The sequence below is a fragment of the Lagenorhynchus albirostris genome, chromosome 4, assembly GCF_949774975.1.
Source record: "Lagenorhynchus albirostris chromosome 4, mLagAlb1.1, whole genome shotgun sequence".
Classification (NCBI taxonomy): domain Eukaryota; kingdom Metazoa; phylum Chordata; class Mammalia; order Artiodactyla; family Delphinidae; genus Lagenorhynchus; species Lagenorhynchus albirostris.
In genome coordinates, this window is record NC_083098.1 from 121,429,859 (window position 1) to 121,452,106 (window position 22,248).

General features: G+C 38.5%; 1 protein-coding gene across 2 annotated transcripts in view; it reads left to right on the forward strand.

The window, feature by feature from the left end:
* ANK2 (ankyrin 2) overlaps nt 1-22,248 on the forward strand; it is a 242,161-nt gene that overhangs the window by 150,328 nt on the left and 69,585 nt on the right. For both annotated transcript variants that reach the window (XM_060148618.1, XM_060148619.1), the window contains 5 exons: nt 2,425-2,523; nt 3,618-3,716; nt 11,344-11,416; nt 12,748-12,801; nt 20,542-20,686. In XM_060148618.1, coding sequence (XP_060004601.1) covers nt 2,425-2,523; nt 3,618-3,716; nt 11,344-11,416; nt 12,748-12,801; nt 20,542-20,686 — 470 coding nt within the window. The remainder of the gene's footprint in view (nt 1-2,424; nt 2,524-3,617; nt 3,717-11,343; nt 11,417-12,747; nt 12,802-20,541; nt 20,687-22,248) is intronic.

Below are 22,248 nucleotides of genomic sequence, written 5' to 3' on the forward strand. Positions count from 1 at the left end.
TAAGCTGGGGTTTCCAGTCAAATAGGAAATTGTGGTCGGAACTACCAGAAGTACCCAACATGGAACTAGTGATTCCAAACAAATTGGGAACCAACTGGAAAGCCAGTTAGATCTGGAGTTCAACACAAAAAGAGCAGAGCTCAAACCGAGAGGAACTTACCAACAGCCCCCAGAAATGGAGAGAAAGACAGTGGACTCAGATAGGAGTTTGCAGGTATCACGACTGTGTTTCTTGTTGTCCCAAAATGCCATCAGAACTTCACTTTGGATCACACTGCTGCCACCAAATCTGTTAAAAAACCAAAATTCATCTGACTAAATTTTAAAGCTCTAATTAGCTTTATTGAATGATTCATGAATTAGGCAGCATCCTTCTGTGAGTAGAGGGGAGCTCCAAAGGGCTACCAAAAGGAAAAGATTTTTAAAGGCAGGACAAGCAAGTCATAAAGAAAAAAGATTATTTCAGGGCTCCCCTGGTGGCAGTGGTTGAGAGTCCGCCTGCCGATGCAGGGGACACGGGTTCGTGCCCCAGTCCGGGAAGATCCCACATGCCGGAGAGCGGCTGGGCCCATGAGCCATGGCCGCTGAGCCTGCGCGTCCGGAGCCTGTGCTCCGCAACGGGAGAGGCCACAACAGTGAGAGGCCCGCGTACTGCAAAAAAAAAAAAAAGATTATTTCAGGCTTAGGTAACCTACCTATGGGGGACAGAAAAGGTCTATGTGGCAGATTACTTCATCTTCCTTTGGGGAATGAACGTATTACCTCATTGGTATTGACTAGAAAATTCTTGACTGCCTGGTTAAGACTAAATTTCAATTAGGTTAGGTATTAAGCCCCAATATGGTGGTGTGGCTTAGCATAAGTGACTCCATCTTGGGCCTGTGGTTTTCTTTTTAACAGCACAGAGTCAGACACTTCATGTAGACAGGAGAAGCAATTGTGCCTGTTGGTCATGAGGAGGCAGTGACACTAGATGTAGGGAACATATACTCTTACAAGTTTAAGGTATGCATGGGCTACTCAGGACTTTGTGCCCAGGAAACTTGGGTTTGACATACATAGATGAAATTTTATTGGGGGTGAGGCAGGTAGACAATAAAAAAGTAATCTGGTAGTCATTGTCTATCATGCTCTTCTACATAGGATCTGAACCTAGAATGACTGTGAAGAAATTACTTAACCTTGTTATTTTCAGTTTCATCATCTCTGAAATGGGGAGAAAATTATTCATTTATTCAGTCATTTGTTCATGCCCTCATTTAGGCATCTGTTATTTATAAAACACCTACTGTGTACCAAGCACTCTCATTTTCAGAATGGTAATAAAGATTAAAAGAGACAATGGGGCTTCCCTGGTGGTGCAGTGTTTGAGAGTCCACCTGCCACTGCAGGGGACATGGGTTCGTGCCCCTGTCTGGGAAGATCCCACATGCCGCGGAGCGGCTGGGCCGGTGAGCCATGGCCGCTGAGCCTGCGCGTCCAGAGCCTGTGCTCCGCAAGGGGAGAGGCCACAACAGTGAGAGGCCCGCATACCGCAAAAAAAAAAAAAAAAAAAGAAAAAAAAGAATAAATATAAGGTCCAATATCTGGCGTAAAATGGATGCTTAATACACAATAGCTATTAATGTTTTGCTGTGCCTCCAAGGATTCCAATGCAGTTTAATTAATGTGCATATGCAACCAACCTGTACCATACCCACCACCCACTAGAGTTTTGAGCAAGATTGGCTTCCCACTAACCTCAACAACAATTCCTCACAAATCACGGATTACAGAACTTTCATCTGAGTGAAAGTTTAGACTAGAATGTTAAAAAGAACCTACTTTTAAAAGACATTTTTTAATTGAAAGTGGGCCACTCAGCTTCCAATGAAATCTTCTCTTAAGTGCGTACGTCTTTGACTGAGGTGTTCTCTGAAAGGAACATAAGATTTAGATTTATTTTCATTGACTTAGAATTCTTAAAGCTAGCCCAGAGGTTAATGATGAAGGAAGTCTCGATGAAGAAGCAGCTGTTTGTATGGTACTCCGAAGCTTCAGTTAAACACTTGACCGTTCCTTTTTCCTAGGGAAGAAATCACTGTGACAGTGCTCCTTCTCATTATAAATCTTCTCTCAGCATACACATTTTTAATGCTAACTCAAATGCTAATTGGTGAAAATATAACTCTAGTTATGATTTGGAGTCTGTTAATCTTGCTACTTCATAAGCCAGCCTCTTTGTTTAGCAGACGATAAGGTGTGTGTGGGGGGGGAGTTTTGCTGCTGAGAAAATGGGCTGCTGGTGATACTGTGCTCCAAAGACGCAGGCATCCGTGACGGTTTGGTTGTAAATAAGACTAAGAAATTCAAAATAAAGGCTAACCTAGTTTTCCTCCTCCTTTTGCAAATCTCTGCTCGATCTGCCGCCACCATCGTCTGCAGAACGGCTACACGCCTTTGCACCAGGCCGCCCAGCAGGGCCACACGCACATCATCAACGTCCTGCTGCCTCACGGGGCCAAGCCCAACGCCACCACCGCGGTAAGGCGGCGCCGGCTGCCCCTTTCCGCGCAGCTCCTTCCTTGCCCCCGCCCCTATCCCCCTCCAGGGGGGCCGCTTGGCTGAGCTGAGTCCCCATGCAGCCTCCTTAAATGAGCCTCCGCACTCCGGAAAGCCTGGGATTTCCAGAAATCAGCCTGGGATTTCCCTGAGAGCGCTCGTCCCGGGAGGGAGCGCTCGTCCCGGGAGGGAGCGCTCGTCCCGGGAGGGAGCGCTCGTCCCGGGAGGGAGCGCTCGTCCCGGGAGGGAGCGCTCGTCCCGGGAGGGAGCGCTCGTCCCGGGAGGGAGCGCTCGTCCCGGGAGGGAGCGCTCGTCCCGGGAGGGAGCGCTCGTCCCGGGAGGGAGCGCGCCGCGGCCTGACCCAGTCTTTCCTCCGGGAGGGGGCCCTGCGCTCGGGCTGCTGGAAAGAGCTCGGCTTCCAGCTGGCTCTCGGCTGGGCGCGGAGTCCGACCCCTCCCGCCCGGCCTTCTTAAGGGAGCACAGTTTCCGAGGCCGCTGGCTCCGACTAAGCTGTTTGGGATGTGGAGCCGTTGAATTGTAAACTAAGCGGTGCAATTTAACAAACCGGGATCCCCAGTGGCTGCTGGAGCCTGCGTTGCTTGCTTGTGTCCTTTTGCTGCACGGTGAGCTTCTGCACAGCTGCAGCTAAATATGTTACTGTGTTCCCTATGGTAACATCTTACCTGCAACAGATGGCCTGAGCTCTGTTGAGGAGTGAGTGTACTTGGTACTTGAATAGTTTTCTTCGGAGGCCTCATCCTCAGTTCAAGAGTTACTTTCGTAAGCATAGTACAGGATTCGGAGAGGGGTTTGACAACTTTAGGGTTAAAGCCGTCAAGCACTTCTTATTAGAAAGAGCAAGCAGCTGCAGCTTGTTGTGTTACCATGGTGACCTGGGCTATAGTCTAGAGAAGTTACAAAGAAGATTCAGATGTAATGGTAAAAACTAGTGATTTTCCTAAGCTGTGCCTGTTTTGGAAGGAAATGCTGGCTCATGTGGAGCCGCGGGTGAGCTCATTGGCTCACATCGCCGTCCTCCCTCCCGGCTCTCACTCTCTCTTTCACTCTGTCTTCAGAATGGCAACACTGCCTTGGCGATTGCTAAGCGTCTGGGCTACATCTCCGTGGTGGACACCCTGAAGGTTGTAACCGAGGAGGTCACCACCACCACCACGGTAAGTGAAAGGAACCCATCGGCTTCGGCTCCCTTGTGGCTTTTAAGCTACAGACATTTTCACTTACAAAATGTTTTGAGCTTTTGATTTTGAACTTCTTTTATTGTAGAGCATACATTGAAGTATGCAGATGTAAAGGCATTTACACAACTAGTAACAGGGATTTCAGCTTCCTTTAGTCAACATAAATCCATATAAAATGCGTGAATGTAATTTTATAATACTTCCTTTTTCTGTGACTGACTTCTTTTTTTCTGGCTCCTCTGCCCTGTTGCTGTAGTTGGGTGTGACACCTACCGCTGGCAAAGTGGTAGGACACTCCACAGCAAACTTTTTATCTTAGCCCGGAGGTCACGCCAGACTCTGGGAAGACCCTGATCCCTGCTACGCTCACGACTGGGTCAGATGCATTCCCAGTGAGAACAATTCATCCTGCTTTTCTTCCTATTTCGGATTATTTTTTATTCAAAAAGAAAATCGAATGTGCTTAAGAGAGAATCTGTGTCTGTATCTTGACAGAATATATATGTAACATTTTTTATTTTCGCTGTTTGGAATATGACTGCTGATTCTTTAGGAGAGAACAGTGATCATCACTGGCCTTTGCCAGAGAAACTCTGGAAGAGTGAGGACCGTGATGTTAATGAGTCCTAATGCTCTTGTGCTATTCAGCTGGAGCAAAGCTTAAAAGGAGGCCTCCTGAGAGGAAACTCGCAGCTGAAAAGTGCTCTTCTCTTTGCATATATTTATTAACTTTTCTCCTTAAGCATCAACTCTAAGAACAACAGCTCTTTAATTTCTCTTCATAAAGTAGAAAAGTAGACCGACAGCAGAACATTTAGATGTTCCTGAGAGACAATAAGATCATGAATCAACAAATATAAAATTCTGAATGAGGTTCTAGTAAATGCTCCAAGCTACGAATAATGCATATAGAGTTTTGGAACACCTGGTACTTTTGATAGATGTAAGGAAAAAGAAAGGAATTTTGTTCTTCAGGCTGACAGCAAGTCCCTGTTGACAGATATTGAGGTAGTTGGTTTGATGTGAAGTTTTAAATAGAGTGGAGTATGATTTATTAATGAACTACAAGACAGAGACTGAATTTAGATGAGAGAATGGCACTGTGTGTTTTCTCAAGCAAAATCTTTGGCCAGTGTACCACAATATTTTTAAAGATTTAAAGTATAGTGTCAATAAATTATATAGTAGAAAAACAAGTCTTGTCATCACCTCGCACTATACTTCTGAGTCACTACATATGGCTAAATCATAATGGCTTTTTCTTACTATATGATTTGTTATACCAGGAAAATCTTCATACTGGGCACCTGTACATATATCTTTATTTGGCATCTTTGAAACAATGTGCACATCACAGATAAGTGAAGGTTTTGGTGGCAAGATTGGGTAAACACTTTTGTTCTTAGAAGTCATGTTTTCTCTCAACTTTACCTCTTGCCTGTTCTGGGAATTATGCATGTACATTTTTATCAGATGACCACTAGATGGCAAACTTGCATCTTTTAGCTATCTTGACCTGCTTTTTCTTCCATTCATTTCATTAATTCATTCCTTTAGTATTTATTGGATATAAAATATGTGCTGGGTTCTGTGCTCAGTGCTGAAGTGTCATCAATGGTGAAAACACTACTCCTCCCTACCGGCAACTTACAGTGTAGTGGGAGTGAAGAATGAGACTTAAGTTTTGTAAGAAAATATCAATAAATTCTTGTTTAATATCAATAGAACTATAGAACGTACACGTCTAATTTCAAAGAGATCTCAGGCTCACAAATATTACTTAGAGTGAATGAATTTAACTATACAGATCTATATTTAAAAAGAGGAGCAATTTTTTTAAATACTATTGCTAAAGTTCTCAAATACCTTGTCAGAAATCAGACATATGGTCATATCTCCACATATGTAGCTCTAGGGGGATGTGAAAACTCCTCATAAAACTCTCTGTGAGCTTTTTTTCTTTTCTGGTAACTATTAATCTCTATGCTGCCTAGCTAATCATTGCTCCAATAAAAACCACCATACTTAGAAATCAAGTTTCTAGGTGAAAAGCCAACAAACAAATGTAAAACATAACAGCATGTCTGCTTTCAGTTGGGAAAATAAGAAATCATTGCCCACATTAACTAAACAAGTACCTCCTTTATCTAAATGGGTAGTTTTATTGGTTACATGTTTTAATGCTGCCCTATCTTTACTTTCTTCTTCTCTTAGAATTCGATTCTTAGAACTGTGAGTTTTATTGTTTTGTGAAATGGAATTTGGGGTTAAGGATTGAAAATATGAACTTATTCCTTCTGTGATGTGAGTCTTCTTACTTTATACTTCTTCTCTTTCAGAAGAGATTTTCATTCATTCTTTTCCCACATAATGATGATATTAATGATATTAAAAACTATAACTAAAATTTAGTAGTTACAAATATGCCAGACACTGAGGGTAGATCTAGGATTCAAATTTAGGTTGTCAGATTCCAAAATCCATATTCTTAACCACTCTGATGTAACTGATCTTGACTTTGCTAAAAGTAGCTTACCAGGAATTTTCAACTTTTAAAAACTCACTTAAATAGCGCCCTTTATGGATTTTCATGGAAGTATCATATTCAGTATCATTTTCTAAAATCTACAGATTCACTAAAAATAATTTGGAACTACTCACTGGTGGTAGGTAAATAGCACGAGGCAATAATTATGTAAAATTAATCCAATTAAATTTCATGTTACTACCATTTGAATGTAATAGTTGAACTACAGCCATACATCTAACATACGAATTTCACATCATTGGCTTCATACGATGTGCCATTTGAGCAGCAATGTGAGTTCTCTGCCATCAGAGAAAGTTTCCTTTGCTATTCCTCCTTCCAGAATTCTTCACCCCAAAGTATGAATAAAGTCATTGTGTGGAGAAAAGAGTAAGGCAGCAGTTTGTAAAGGAAAAGTCACTGCTTCTGAAATTTGTGAGACATTTTTGGAATCCTGGTTTGTTTCCTTAACCTTTGCTTTTCTAACTTTACTTCGTAAGACCTAGCAGAGGATATGAGACGGTTGAGCACTCTCTGGGGATTACAGTCATTGTCTATTTGCCGGAATGGACATCAGAGTGGGAGGGACACATTTCTGGCAGCAGAAGCCAGCAAGCTCAGTCTCCTAATGCAGTTTGGAAGAACTGTGAGATATGACTCATCCCTCTACTTACTGATCAGCTATCATCAATTATTTGCATAGTTTTAAAGGGATCGTTGCATATAATCATTGATATGTAGAGCATAAATTACTGAATAAGCTACTAAAATAAAAATGACATTATAGTTATATTACCATTTAAACTTTGGTTCTAAATCTTATCTGATGCCATAAGTCAGTTAAAATGGGAATCATAAAAGTGGCAGTGCAATAAATACATGTAAAGTCATTTGACACTTTTTAAGTGGAGTCAAGAACTTTTCTTTGAATACAGGTCCATTGACTAGAAGGCTAAGTCGTCATTCTTGAACAAAGAACATCTATAGTACATACTGTATTGTGTGTGTCTATCCTATAATGTCTATATCTATATACAATTTATCCTGTGTATTATCTTAAAGAGACACTATTCTGAGTGCAGAACCTTTTTAAACTTTTGACATTTTTTTCCCCAACGTGCTATAATTGTCTCAACCACACCTGAGTAGCAGTTATTTTTGGAGACTCACCTTTGTTGAGACTTTCCAAACCATTTACCTTAGTTTTTATAGAAAAATATTACTTATGTAGTATTTAACTTATATATAAAAATTATGTTAACATGTACAATTGGTATAAAGGAGTTTGGGAGCAAAACCAGGTTTAGCTTGTAGCACTGATGGGAGCCAATGTGTGTGGACACTGGAAGGTGGCATACTAGCCAAGGTCACTCGCCACGCTGTGACTTATTGTGACTTGCTGAGTAAGTACAAAGGAAGTGGTTGACCAGGGAGATGGGCTAAATGAAGAGCAGTAAAGCACACTTTTTCTTTTGCACACAAAAAAAGCAGATATTATCCCCCATTTATAAAACACCATGTAAGGACTCATGTTTTATTTTCTACATCATGTTAAAAACTCATTATTAAGTCTGCCATCTATCGCATTCTATTTGTTTTGTCACATTATATGATTTAATTACATCCTATTAAACTTATGCATCGTGCACTACTCATTTTAACTTTTAAAGTAGTTTCTAATCTTGACCATAGAATCCGAGATTCTATAGCAGAAGAAGACGCCCATGATCATTTAATTATATCCTTGTTTTCTTTGGGCTATTCAGATGTACTTACATAAAACCATATTTATGTTTGGCTAATCAAGTTTTCAAAGGACACTTCATTTAAAGGGACAATTTTTTTCATTTCTTATCACATTACTAATGAGTGGGAAGACTTATTTATTATCCATTCAACAAATATTTACTGACGACCTTTTAAGGGTCAGGCACTATGTCATGTACAAATGCATACTATATTTACTACATTGTATATAGAAAGCAGTTTTAATATCTGTGCCAAAAAATATCCATGACCAATATGATCAGTGTTGCCTTTTCTATTGCCACATATATTTGCTGATAATAACCTTAATAGCATTCAATAACCAAACTAAAGCAAAGTTAGTTCCACTCTCACAAGTTCAAAGAAAATATAGTCACATTATCAGCATCTGAAAATAGAAACTGAGAAGGTCGGGCAATATAATTTAATCATTTAAAGTGTATTTCCATCAGTTATTTTCAAATGGAGAAGCATCTTCTTGTGGAAGTGTTTCCTATGAAGGGCAAATACTCTAGAACATTTCTGCAAAAATGGACTTTCTGGTGTGGTCTAATGCAGTAGGTATCCCTTAAAATTTTTAATCATTTAATGTACATTTAGATACTTATTTTAAAAGTTTCCCCAAAAGTCATAGTTTAATTGAATGTCATTGTCTCTATCCTGTATTTTAAATGTAAGTCATTTTTCTGCAATCTATACATTTTCCTAATGCAGGAAAGTGGGTCGCAAATTGAGCTGCACAATAGACCCACCTGAGGAACTTTAAAAAATACCTATAGCTGGCCCTGTCTTCAGGGATGCGGATTTAATTGGCTTGTGTTGAGACCCAAGCAACAGTATGTTTTAAATTTCTCTAATAATTATAATATGCAGGTAGAGCTAAGAACCGTTAATATAGAACTTAGGTTATCATCTTTCTGTGTTAAATTCATAAATTAATTAATATTATAATTAAATGGTATATTTTTAAGTTTGTTCATCAAATTCTTATTGACTACCTGTTATTCTCCAGAACTTTGGATAGATGCTTTCGTCTTTCCTACAGTGTTTAATTTGTTTTCAGTGAATAAGACATTATGGAATTATTTAGACATCAGAAACAACATGCTGGAAAGCTGAATTTACTACTCTAGTCTACAATTGTACCTTCATCTGGATAACATGAGACTTTCTTTACTTTCTGCATTTCTTCCTTTCTTTTCTTCCCAAAGAAAATCTATGTGGTCATTATGTGGATCTTAAATGTATTATGTCATCAATTTATTCCAATATGTATTTGAGAAGCCCCTACTATGTTTCAGGTTCTGTGGAAACAACTTCTTTCATGACTCACACCCATGAGGTGGGAGGTGAAGGGGGCACGTACAGGTGTGTGTGATGTGGTGCACGTGATGCTATAGGAGTGGGTAGCGGCAGATAAACATGGTTGAACAAACACATTCATTGAGGAGGGTCAGGGTGTGTTTCTCCAAGGAAGTTACATCTTATATGAGCCAAGACAAGAGAAGGAAGAACATTTCTGGTAAAGAAAAGGATATATGGGGAAAAAAAACAGAGGCATAAGAGAACATGGCTGCCAACATGGTTGTAGCGTGTGGTGGAGGGATGAGGCCTCCCTGACAATCCTTACTACATCACCAAGCATCTTCCCAGCCAGTTTGCCAGACCCTTGAACAACCCGGGGAATTCATCCGAATATAACTTACAGTCAGCCATCTGTAAGGATGGTTCCGCATCCATGGGTTCAACCAACCTCGGATCATGTAGTAATGTAGTGTTTACTATTGAAAGATATCCACGTGTAAGTGGACCCATGAGTTTCAAACCTGCATTGTTCGGGGATCAACTCTATTAAGTTTTCTTCTGAAGAAAATGGGAAGCCACTGAAAGGTTATGCAGTATCACATTGTGATTTAATCAGTCCTTCACATATAGAAATTATACCCCTGTATGTAAATATATTCTTAAATTAATCAGTTGAATTTCCCTGTAAAATTATTTGAAGTTCTCTACTGCTTTTGGGAAAAAAAGAGTTGGTGGTAGGGGTATTGTAGCCAAACAAGTCTGTAGTCTCTAGGTAGCAAAGCTTAAAAACCTAGACAACCTATTTACTGTATTTTAGTGGCTTTAGTTGAAGATTTTACTCTTATTTTAGGAGATTAGTTTTTAAATTTTCTCATAACAATGCCAAGTGATGTACTTAATGCACTTTCAATGCAGAAACTAGAGATAGGAATTTGAGACTCAACTATCTTTAGGTGATATTTCAAGTCATGAGATGTGGATTTTTATCCTTTTTTTTTATCACTGTGGTATCCCTGGTGTCTGAAACAGTGCCTGGCATGCAGTAGGCACTCAGAATGTTTCTTGAGTGCCTGAATGACTAAAATGTTCAGAGGCCATTTGTTTTTAAGATTAATTTAATATCAAAATATAGTGATGATAAATTATGCTAGCTAATATTTACTGAATACTAACATATACTAAGCACTGTTCTTAGAGCTCTTATATATTTCATTTAATCTTCATAACAATTTTATGAAGTAGTATTATTATCCTGTTTTACAAATGATGAAACTGAGGCACAGAGAAATAAAGGGACTTGCTAAGGCCTCATAGCTAATAAATGATGAAGTTAGAATTTGAACCCATGTAGCCAGACTCCAGAGCCTGGTCTCTTAACCTTACCTCATCCATCAGGGATAGAAGGCAGTGCATCTGGCAACTCTGGAGGGCTATTATGGAAGGCAAATAAGCAGCAAGCCAGAATTGTAGACCCATGAAAGACTATAAGGATGGGTGATTCTCCACTGTTGATCCTCTAATCCCAGAAGAGATGCATCACATTTTCTGCCCCGAAGTTTATGTATTTCACATTGTTTACAACTTTGTTCCAGTGGCTTTGTTTTTCATAAATTGCACATATTCGCTGCTTCTTTTGAAAGCTTTTCTGGAGACATTACTTAGTCCATTTGAGGGAAGCCCTGAAAACCTGAATCTGCTTTCTCAATATGGCTATTAATGCCATTGCTAAAGAATTTATTTTGCAAATGGGAATTCAAAATAATGAACTTTCTCTTGCACAACTTCACTGGAGTAAACGATCATTTATCTTCAGAAAGAACAAATGAGTTTCCATGAAGGAGAATAAGAGACTAAGCTTCCAAAATGTCCGTGTGGAGAAGATGGAGTGCTCGGGGCCTGATCGCTTGCTGGTGCTGTTGACTATGGCCTCTCCTCTGTGACTCTTTTGATCTCTTGTTTGATTTTTGTTCTTAAGTTGAGCATTAATGACTTTTGTCTTTCCAGACTATCACTGAAAAACACAAGCTAAATGTTCCTGAGACCATGACTGAGGTTCTTGATGTTTCTGATGAAGAGGGTAAGACTTTTATTCATTCTCCTATGACATCTGTCATGGTCTTACACAAAGGAAACCATCCATTTTTTCAGGGAACAAGCTGGTACGGTGGATGTGGATGACAGCATCTTAGCACTTAAAGTAACCTTTTCACCTTTGTTTCAGTACATTTACTTTTTCAATTTGGGGGAGGGAGGATTTTGTTTATATATTTTCAACTGGTGTTATCTTTAATGACTTACTAAATAACAGGACTAGGACAAGGGAGAGAAACTGGAAGTCGGCCATCTGTTAAGATATCTACCTGATAATACAATTATTGTTAATATGTTTTAACTATGCTAAAATACATTTTTTATTAAAATGCTTTAAAGTAAAAGAACTTAACGTATACTCTATCAATGGTATATTGAGAAATCTCTGCTCTCTAATTGGTTCAAACATACAGAATATATTTTAAAACTAACATATAGAAAAAAATATATTTTAAAACTAATACATAGAAAAAAAGAGCCTTAGCGAAGGTTAAAAATAGTGCAGGAGTAAGTCATACAAATTCAACATAAGAATTTGATTCTTTAAGTCAGAAGAACTATATACCCCCTATAGTTCTAGAGTTGATAAAAATTATCTAAGCCAGTGGATTTCAAAGGTCTGAGAAGCTCTACGAGGAGCACCAGGGACTGCCTTGGGGTGGGTATGGGGCATCATGCTAGAGGTACTGCCAGAAGGGTTTCTAGCTCCCCACCTCTACTTCAACTAGAGTAGTTGACTTTTCTTGAACAAAAAGAAAAATCTGCTAAAAAAATCATGAATGCAGCACATAAAGTATGCAACCAAGTTTCAGTAGTGCAGCTATTGGTCAAGTGTACCTGTTAGAAAAATATATATGTATGTATATACATGACATGACATGTATACATGAATACATGTACATAAGTGTACATGTTTGAAAAATTATTGCCATACTGACCCTAGTAGTAGGCCCAATACTAACTGCTTTTATGGAGAAATATTAAAGGTATTTCTTTAGGTTCTTCAAGATGTATTCAGAAGGTAAAACTTTACATTGAGATTCCCTTATTTGGAAACAATTTGTTAATTCACCTATCGGTAACAGACATTGAGTTGTCTCAGCTTTTATAAGAACTTACGACAAGAACAAACAAATGTTGGGTCAATGTATTATTGTAAGTAAATTAAAAGGTATTGCCAAAGCTAATGGTTCCAAGTATTTATTGTAATAATTTTGCGTTCCATCCTAATACTTGCCAATTTTCGGCATCCGTACGTGCACACTATATTTTGTTTCGTGTGATCTTCTTTCTTATCTTCACTTACATGTTGAACAGCTTTTAAACAGTTTGGTGACCACTTTATTGATGGGGAAGTGCTTAGTGATTCAGGTACCTTTAGAGGAAATTGTTGAAGTGAAAGTTTGTCTTTGCTTTTAATTTTTCTTAACTGGCTAGAAGCAACTAACTTAATATTTAAATCTGGGTGCCTAATACTAATCCGGTGGTTTTTGGAATAGCGTGTGTAATATGAGTGGAATTGCTTATGTGTGCATTTGGCTGTGTGGATTGTTATTAACTTGGAAGCTTAACACTATGAATTGCTTATACTATTAATGATTTTTGAAACTATTATTAAGACCTATTAGCATAATTAAATTATCTAATGAACATTATATAAATATTTTCCCAAAACTAATATTTCTTCTTAAAATACAAATTTAGAGAAAAATTAATTTTTGGATAAGTTGACATTGAATTAGCATGAACATGTTAACAACTACGTTAGGCTACTTGATATGCAGTCATCCCATTCCTGGATAAAGATATATTTTAGATGTGGTTAAAAATATATTAAGTTAGTAGTTATAATCTAATTTTTTAAAGTTAGCTAGGAATAAAGTAACCTTTAAATATTATTTAGGGGGCACTTTGGCATATAGGGAAAAATGAATAATATAAAATATTCTATCTAGCAAGAAGTTTCCAAAGTATATGTGGTACCACTTTAAGCAAACCTATTACATGAAAATCTAACTTTATAAATCAGATAAATTAGATAGTGATTATTTAATCTAAAAATAGTTATTTATTTCCAAAATAATTGTTAAAGAATTCCAATAGCTAATGCATCCAAAGTATTTACTGGGTTTTTAGAAATTCCATTTGTGTGAAACATCCTCTTGGACCTGCCCATTGCATAATATAAGACATAGCTATAACATCTTGTATACTTTTGTTAAAACTATTATGTATTAAAAGTTATTAGTGATAAGAACTCTTGATTTGAGAGGAATGTTGGCTAATGATCAAGAATATCTTTCATGGTGATGGAGGAAGCTCTCCATGTCTAGATATGGCCAAAAACTTAACATTTTTCCCCAGAAAGAAATTCAAGTTGAATAATATTTTTGTATAGGATATGTCTGAGTTTTGTGAAGTAACTTTTTAGTACAAACAATTAGTATAAAGGAATTTGACTAGTTGACATTGCCAATCCTTTAATTTTTTGTGCTCTTCAAATGTGTTCACGGAACCTACCATCATTTATATGGACAAAGTGCAGCCACATGTGTTTGGATAGTATTAGCCAGTCCCTGTTTTCTTTACAGCTCTACTATTTTAATGATAGTCTATGTGTCAATACTCAGAAGAATATCCAAACCAAGTACAGATGTCCTTTCAGGCTAACTTGCTATAGTGAAGCATTCAGAATTTTCCACTCACAAATCCAATCAACAGATAGTGAAAGTGATGTTTTTGTGTGTAAAGCTCTATGACTGGTACCATGGGGGAATCAAAAGTGAACATATATGGAGAGGTAATGTATAAATTAATGAAGCATAACTAAAGGCACTATGTCATCTGCTTTTCATATCTGCCTGGGAAAATCTGGAGAGGGAGAGACCTAACACAGTCTCAAGGAACTGCTGAAAGCTGAGAGATACATAGGAGGGTGGCACAGGTTTTAGGGAGTGGAGAAGGAACAATATGGGAAGGTCCCGAGATGGGAAAGGGCAAGAGAGAGACACAGAGTGACAAAATAATCTAGTCATTCATTTTGGCCGATGCATTAAAACACACGGGGCTTCGCTGTGGAATGTTTGGATTCTCAACTGAAAAGTCAAGGAAATTAGGATGTGTTAAAGATTTCAATCAATGATTGAAACAATTAAATCTGTTTTGTCCAAAGATTAAATCAGCAGCGGCACACGAAGGAGTGCATTAGGATGAAATTGGAAGGAAGCAGGTATCTGAGGGAAGAGAAAGCATTTACTAGACATCACAATGCTAGGTGCATTGTCTCATTTAATCCCTACAGCATCCATACGGGATAGGCTATGGATTTCCCCTCATTTGTTTTTCAGGTGAGAAAGGCTCACCTGAAGATGAGGAGGCTGAGGCTTAAACACGTTAAGTAGTTTGTTCAGTGGCACAGAGCTACTAAGTGGTGAATGTGGAATCTAAACCCGCTTTGAAAGCTGTTGTAATAGCTCAGTCATGATGTAAATGAGTCCTGATGGAGCAAAATGGCAGAGAAATGGAAGAAAAAGAGAAATGGGAATTCAGTCTCAGAATATTCTACTGTGTAGACTAAAACAAAGCTATAAATGTAATCCTCTACATCTTCATAGGATCCTGAGCTGACTCCTGTCTTTGATGACTCAGCTCCATAGCCATAAATTGTATGGTAGGGCTCAGGGGTTATACACCTGTGTAACTAAATTACCTGTGGAAATGTGACCCGTGTATCCCTTATACTCAGAGATTTGTGAGTGGGTGGTGTGTATAAACTTCTGCATTCGTTCTCTGGGACGATGTGTACTAATAATCAAGAGAACTCCAGAAGGACTGAGTGTTGGGGTGAAATACGGAGGCACATCTACCTTCTCCTTTTGACATACTTCCACTGTGGACACTTGACGTTAGTGGGGCTCCACACCCAAGGTATCAGCAGAAGCGCTGAGCATTCTTAAGAGAGAGAGAGCTCAGTGACATGTCAGAGAATCTTCCCAGCACTGTGAAGAGTTGTCAGAATGAAGAATCCTTGGGACCTTCCCACTTTATCTTAATTTATTCCCATACTCTTGTGATCTGTGTCTTATAGAGGCTGGTCATGGCTAAATGTGCCTCTATCACTGAGGAATCTTGTAGTTTCCAGATATTAAAACATGAAACTTCAAAAGCAAGTGATAGGGCTTCCCTGGTGGCGCGGTGGTTGGGAGTCCGCCTGCCGATGCAGGGGACGCGGGTTCGTGCCCCGGTTCGGGAGGATCCCACGTGCCGCGGAGCGGCTGCGCCCGTGAGCCATGGCCCGTGAGCCGTGGCCGCTGAGCCTGCGCGTCCGGAGCCTGTGCTCCGCAACGGGAGAGGCCACAGCAGTGAAAGGCCCGCGTACCGCAAAATAAATAAATAAATAAAGCAGATTTAAAAAAAAAAAAAAAAGCAAGTGATACATCAATGCTCTACAATTAGTAGGAAAGGGTTTTCATAAAATTGTTTGGAAAGATTGGAGAATACAATGAAAAAAAGTTAAGTCCTAAAACCTGGAAGTCAGAATTCTATTAAGTAAGTAAATATGTAGTGGCAGGGAAGGGGTTGTTCAAGTATAGGAAACAGAAAGGAAATTCACTTTAGGTTTGTTATGATGCAAAAAAATAGGGTTTGCTCTTTGTTTATTTGTTTTACATCAAATAAGTAAGTTGATAAAAGAAAGTATGTTAGGGTATGACCATTCTTTCATAAGCTTTCTGAGTTATGCAGAATTCTTTCCAAGCCTGATAGAACTGTACTCAAACAAGAGTTAAATATTAAAATTCAAAATCTTATTTGAAGATAGCAGACAACGTATCTAGGAAGATGAAAGAAGATGAGGATTTAAAGGCCAGGATAGGCTAGCCTTGGACTGTAGAGGTCGTCTCACTTACCAACATGAAAGGCAAGGATATGATTATCTTATTTTTTGGACACATTAATAACATTTAAAATGTTGAGCTGTATTATATTTTTCCCAAATTGATTTTTCATTTTCTACAGGCATTTCTACTTTCCATCCCACACTGCAGATAATGTATATTGCATAGCATGCTTTATACACACATATCCTGGGAGAGACATTTTATGGTAGCACTGGTGAGATTAGTACCTAAACAGGTACCTTTCCAGCTAATTCCAACATTGGGTTAGCATCTGGCCACTGACAACAGCATTTAGGGATTTTGCATCTTTGGGCCATTTCTCTCTGAGACATAATCAAGACATCAGGATATACACCTAAGGCCACCATAGGTGTCCCCAAACCCCTAAACTTCACATTTGGTAACACGGAACCTAGGAGGGGATTTTTTAATGTAGCAGCTGTCTTAGTCAGATAGCATTGTAATAAAACCATCAAAATGCAGAAATGAGGGAGAATGTAAAGGACATCCACTATTTCACAGAACTCAGTGTAATCAGGGGTTTTGAAATTGTACGTTGACTCCACACCAGAGGCACACAACTTGATACATTTGATTAAAAATGTACTCTTCCAGTTGCTTTCCTTCTGTCTTCTAGTAAGTTTCTTTATGTGCAAGAGGGGGAAAGCTAAGTTCATGTAGTTTGTTTGCATCTTTTACAAGATAAAACTGCCGGCACTGGGCCTTGCTTCTCCATACTGGGAGTCAATCCAGCTAGATTTCCTTCTTTTCTCTTTTCTTTCCTTCACTCTTATAAACCTTCTCTTTACCGAGGAATAACAAGAGGGGAAGATGAGAGGAATAAGACAGAAAACTTGAAGTGTAGACCCTACTGTATTAAGGAGTTTTGAGTAATATTAAGGACCAAGAAATTGAAACTTATTTTGAATTGTCTTTGTTCTCTGTAACCATCTTGGTTGCTAAGAGACTGTGGTGAGAACTGGCAAATTAGGAGAAGCAAGATGAAATGCAAAAGCAGATTGACTCTGAAGATGGGCAGGATGCCCTAATCTGGGTGAAATTAGGAATTAGATGCTAGAAAGCAAAGCTCAATTATTTTAGATTCTTGGGGATTAGGGGTGGGGGGGTAGTAGAGTGGGGAATAGAGAAAGAGAGAGAGAGTATATTCAAGCAGGCTTTGGGGTTTTGCATAGTTTTGCAGGCCTCTTGCTCAAGGGATCCATAAGGTACAGCTTGTATTATATGACATCCTGCATTCAGTCATTCCCTTCACTTTTTCATAAATAAGACTAGGCTTAGTTTTCTCAACAGTTAACAGGGCGTGCATATTTTTTTCTGAAAATAATTTAGGCTTATATCCAAACCAGACAATGCCTGTGTTTTGGTAAACCAAGTCTTAGGATTGATCTTAGAATTTTTTTTCTCCCAGAAATAAAGCAATGGGGATCCCAACTTATTTGACTCATAAAAATACTCCTATATAAAGATTTACCAATTAAACAAGAAGGGGGAAATAGTGGAACATAAGTCCCACAAGTCCTATAATAAAATGTCCAAGCTTCACGATCTTGTCACTCTGTTCAGACACCAGCTTTCTTCCTGGACTTTCTGCCATTGCTCACCAGCATGGACGCTGACTAGTGCTAAGTTATTCCACTTAGTATTCTCTAAGTAAGTAATGCGTATTACTCTTTTATTCATACTGTTTTTACTGCCCTCCATGACCCTTTACACACTAGCCTCTCACCTGAAATACCATCATCTCTGCCCATCAAAATTGCCCCCAAGCAATTGACCAGCTCCCATTCCTTCTTCAGTGATTCCTTCTCCAGCTTCCTTGGGAATTTCCTAGGGCTACCACAGCAAATTACCACAAGCTGGTGGCTCAGATTCATTCTCTTACAGATCTGGAGGCTGGAAGTCCATGGTGGGACCATGCTAACCTCCGAAGGCTCTAGGAAAGAACCCTTTCTCGCCTCTTCCAGCTTCTGTGCCTGTCAGCAATCCTTGGTGTTCCTTGGCTTGTAGACACTCCAACCTCTGCCTTCACATGGCCTTCTCCTCTTTGTCTCTGTGTGTCCTTCTCTTCCTCTTGTAAAAAGCACCCTCATTGCAATTATCCAGTATGATCTCGTCTAAATCCTTACTTTACTTACATCTACAAGGACCCTATCTCCACATAAGACCACATCCTGGGCTTCCATGTAGACATGAAATTTGGGGGCAGGGGAGACATTACTCAACCCACTACATTATTCTAAAGTGATCTCTCCCTCCTCTGACCTTTTTGGTTCTTGAAGTTCACCAACATCATGCATTTCATGTTCATCTATATTGTTATTTATCCCTGGATCGCTGCTATTGCTGCATCGTGTTTTGTGAGGGAACACTTTGAAGAAGAGAATATATACAAGAGTTGGGGGGAACCACTTTAACAAAAGTAATTTTAAAAACGTATTCATGTTTTCATTAGAGTTGTCAGATTTATGAAATATTTAAACAGTACAATTATATTTTTCTTTAAATTTTTCAAAAATTATTCTGCATAAATGAAATTTAGCTCATATTTCATTGGTGTGTCAACACTTAGATCATTTTGTATTGATAAAAATAATAACTGGCGATTATTATATTCCAGAACTCTGTTATAATCCTTATATGTTACTTAATTCAGGTAACTGACACGTGAGATAGATTATTAGTATCATTCCCATTTTCTTCTTGTGGAAACTGAGGCTTAGGAAGATTAACTGGCCCGTAAGTAGTAGAATTAGAATTTGAACCCAGGTCTATCTGATTTTAAAGACTAAACTTTTAATAACTACTCTGTGTAGCCTAATTCACTTAGCTAAAACTAAATAAATATCTAATGATTTCACTGAGGAGCAATAAAAGTAATTTTAATGATGAGATTTGTAACTGCCAAATATTAAATGCATTGACTTTGAGAAAAAAATTTAGTGGTGAATAAGTTACATTTCTATTTACTGGAAGGTCTTTTGTTCAAACTGTCTTTGCCTTTAAGTAATTTAGAGAGCTAATAGTCTTGATTATGGGCTCTTAAGATCATATATACAGGGAAGTAATGAGATGCTGAAAACATATTCCTCTTAAAAGTCTTTAATGCTGTATCTTTATAAATAAATTAGTATTGATTTAGAACACTTATTTTAAACAGATGAGATTTAAATAAATATTTAATTTAATTATAGGAATGAACTACATTCTTTCACATTTTCCCTTACATTGGTTATCAGGCTTTCAGTGTGTGATTAGTACGCTTAAAGGATCATCAAAAATTGTTTCTCTCAGCTAAATTATTCCCCCTTTCCCCTGAGTACTAATGCCTCATGCCCCATCCCAGCACATTAATGGTATGGAGAGCATTTCTGTGAATGAGGTGTTATTTATTGAATTTCCTGAAATGTGTATTTTTAAAAGTGTTCTATTCCAGTTCACGGGCAGGGAATGTACTCGTACCATCTGTGCTTCCAAATGAGAACTACAACACTTAGTCATCGCTTTTGGCCACTGCTTAATTATTATCTATCTCACTTTTTTCCCTGTACTTCACTTTTGGGAAACCATCTAGTTTCCAACAAAGCATCCTTTTTATGCTCCGTAATGATTTTAAAATTAAATTCCAGGTTGTTTATTACAATGTCATAATCTGTCTACTTCATTCTAGTGTTCTTTCCCTAATATGCATATTTTGCTAATCTTATGTCATATTGTTCCATTTAATACACCTCTTATTTGTTTTAGAGCAGTAGGTATTTCTTAGCATATTGTCAATTACATGAAAAGACTGTTAATGCTGGACATTATGTACAAAATTATTGATACTATAGACAGATGCTAAGTTGTCTACATATTGTGCTAATTGCTAAGTTAAATATAAAGCTATAAATCAGCTATCATGATAAATCAGCTATCGGGATAAAGAAATGAGTAAAGAAAATTAATATTAAAAGAATTCCAATTCAGGTAATCATTTCTTCTTAGTAGGTAATAGGAAAATGGGTCAAATATTGTTTACCTGAGTTTTAGCACTCTTCAGTTGCATGTGTTCTGTTTTTGTTTTTTTTTTCTAGCGTGCAGTGTTTCAGTGATGTCAGTGCTATTATGCTGATTTCTTCACAATCATAATCATGTTTTGTAGTCGATATTACATTCAACAAGTAATTCTCCATCTTTCTCTGATTGCTTCAAGGTGATGACACAATGACAGGTGATGGGGGAGAGTACCTTAGACCTGAGGATCTAAAAGAACTGGGTGATGACTCCCTACCTAGCAGTCAGTTCCTGGATGGGATGAATTACCTGAGATACAGCTTGGAGGGAGGACGCTCTGACAGGTATTCACATAAAGCTTTCCCTTGATATCAGAAGTGAGTGCAACACACTTTTATGATAATAATAAAAAAAGTAGACACCATTATTGACACTCGATAGGTATCTCACTACTCTCAGCAGTTAGCATGTTATCTTACTGCATTCTCTAACAACTTCAAGTGTCCATTTTAAAGGAAACTGAGGCCTAGAGAGATTAAGTAGTTTAGTAGGAGTCAAGCATTGTAAGAATCAGAGCCATGATCAGTAAAGAGCTCTGAACCATTAAAATATGATATTTTTTATCATCTGCAACTTTTTCTCTAGGCAAATTAAAAGGACAGTTTTGCCTTATGGACACTCCTACTAAACGGCAGTTATAAGATCCTCCCAATCTCCTTGGGGTTTTCTGTTAGGGCCATAGTTTCTGTGAACAGAAGTATGTTGTGAAGAAGGGTTAAAAGGTAACAAATTGAGAAGGAAATGTTGCCTGGAACGGATTTTTTCATGAAAAAGAATCAGAACAGAATCCCTAAAGAGCCTGGATACCAAAAGCAATGATAGCAAAATCTGAAGGAGCCCAGATTTGATAGCCAAATCCAGGGAGGTTTATATTATATTCTGAAATATACAATCAATTTTTGGGGTTATTACTAACTAGCACACCAGGTGTTTATTATTTTTTGAGGTAAACTGATTAAGAACATTCCTTAGTGCCTCATCAAAAGTATGACTGTCAATTTAGGTTAAGCATGTGGTTGTACACATAGTGTAATGTCTTTTGCTACTCAATTATCTTAGGTTTATAACTTTAATATTGGCTCTATTCTTGGCTGTATCCAGCACATTTGGAGTGTAAGAAATAAATGCCTTAAAGAGTAGTCAATTCTGAATGGGCAGTTAGCAAAAACAAGCTTTTCTTGGGCCTTTCCCTTGAGTACTAATGCCTCCCTCCTATCTTTTTTTTTTTTAAAAACAATTCAGTGTGCGTGTAATGAGTGCCTTTCTGGGCTGGCTTTGTGGTGGGTACCAGAGGTACAAGCATGACTAATATGTAATTGCTAAATTCAGAATCTAATGGAGTGAGAGAGAGATGAAGCTAGTGGTACCCACAGAGTGCAACTGGAGCCCTGAGGCTCAGGCTTCCTGGAGGGAATGAGCCCAAACCGAGACAGAATAATAGTGATGATGGTGAAGAAAGGTGGGGAGGGTATTTGAAGCCTTAAATAAGGTGAGCAAAGGCTCGTGGTGTATGAGAGAAACAGGATAGTGCAGTGTGGCTGGAGTGTAAGTATGAAGGAGGGGAGGTCACATTTACATTTCGGATGGATCCCTCTGACCGTGATATAGAGGATGAATTTTAGAGGAAAGCTGTCAAAGGGCTAAACTTGGCAGTATCGACCACCTGAGAAATTATTGCGGTAGTGTTCGCTGAAGTTGCTAGGATACAACTTGAACTCTAACCTGGGTGGTAGCAGTCATGGGGAGAGTTTTAGAAATGAAAAATTTGAGAACATATCTGTGAGGTAAAACTGGCCAGATCTGGCGATGGATTTCACGGGGTGGGTGAAGAAGAGGAAGGAGACTT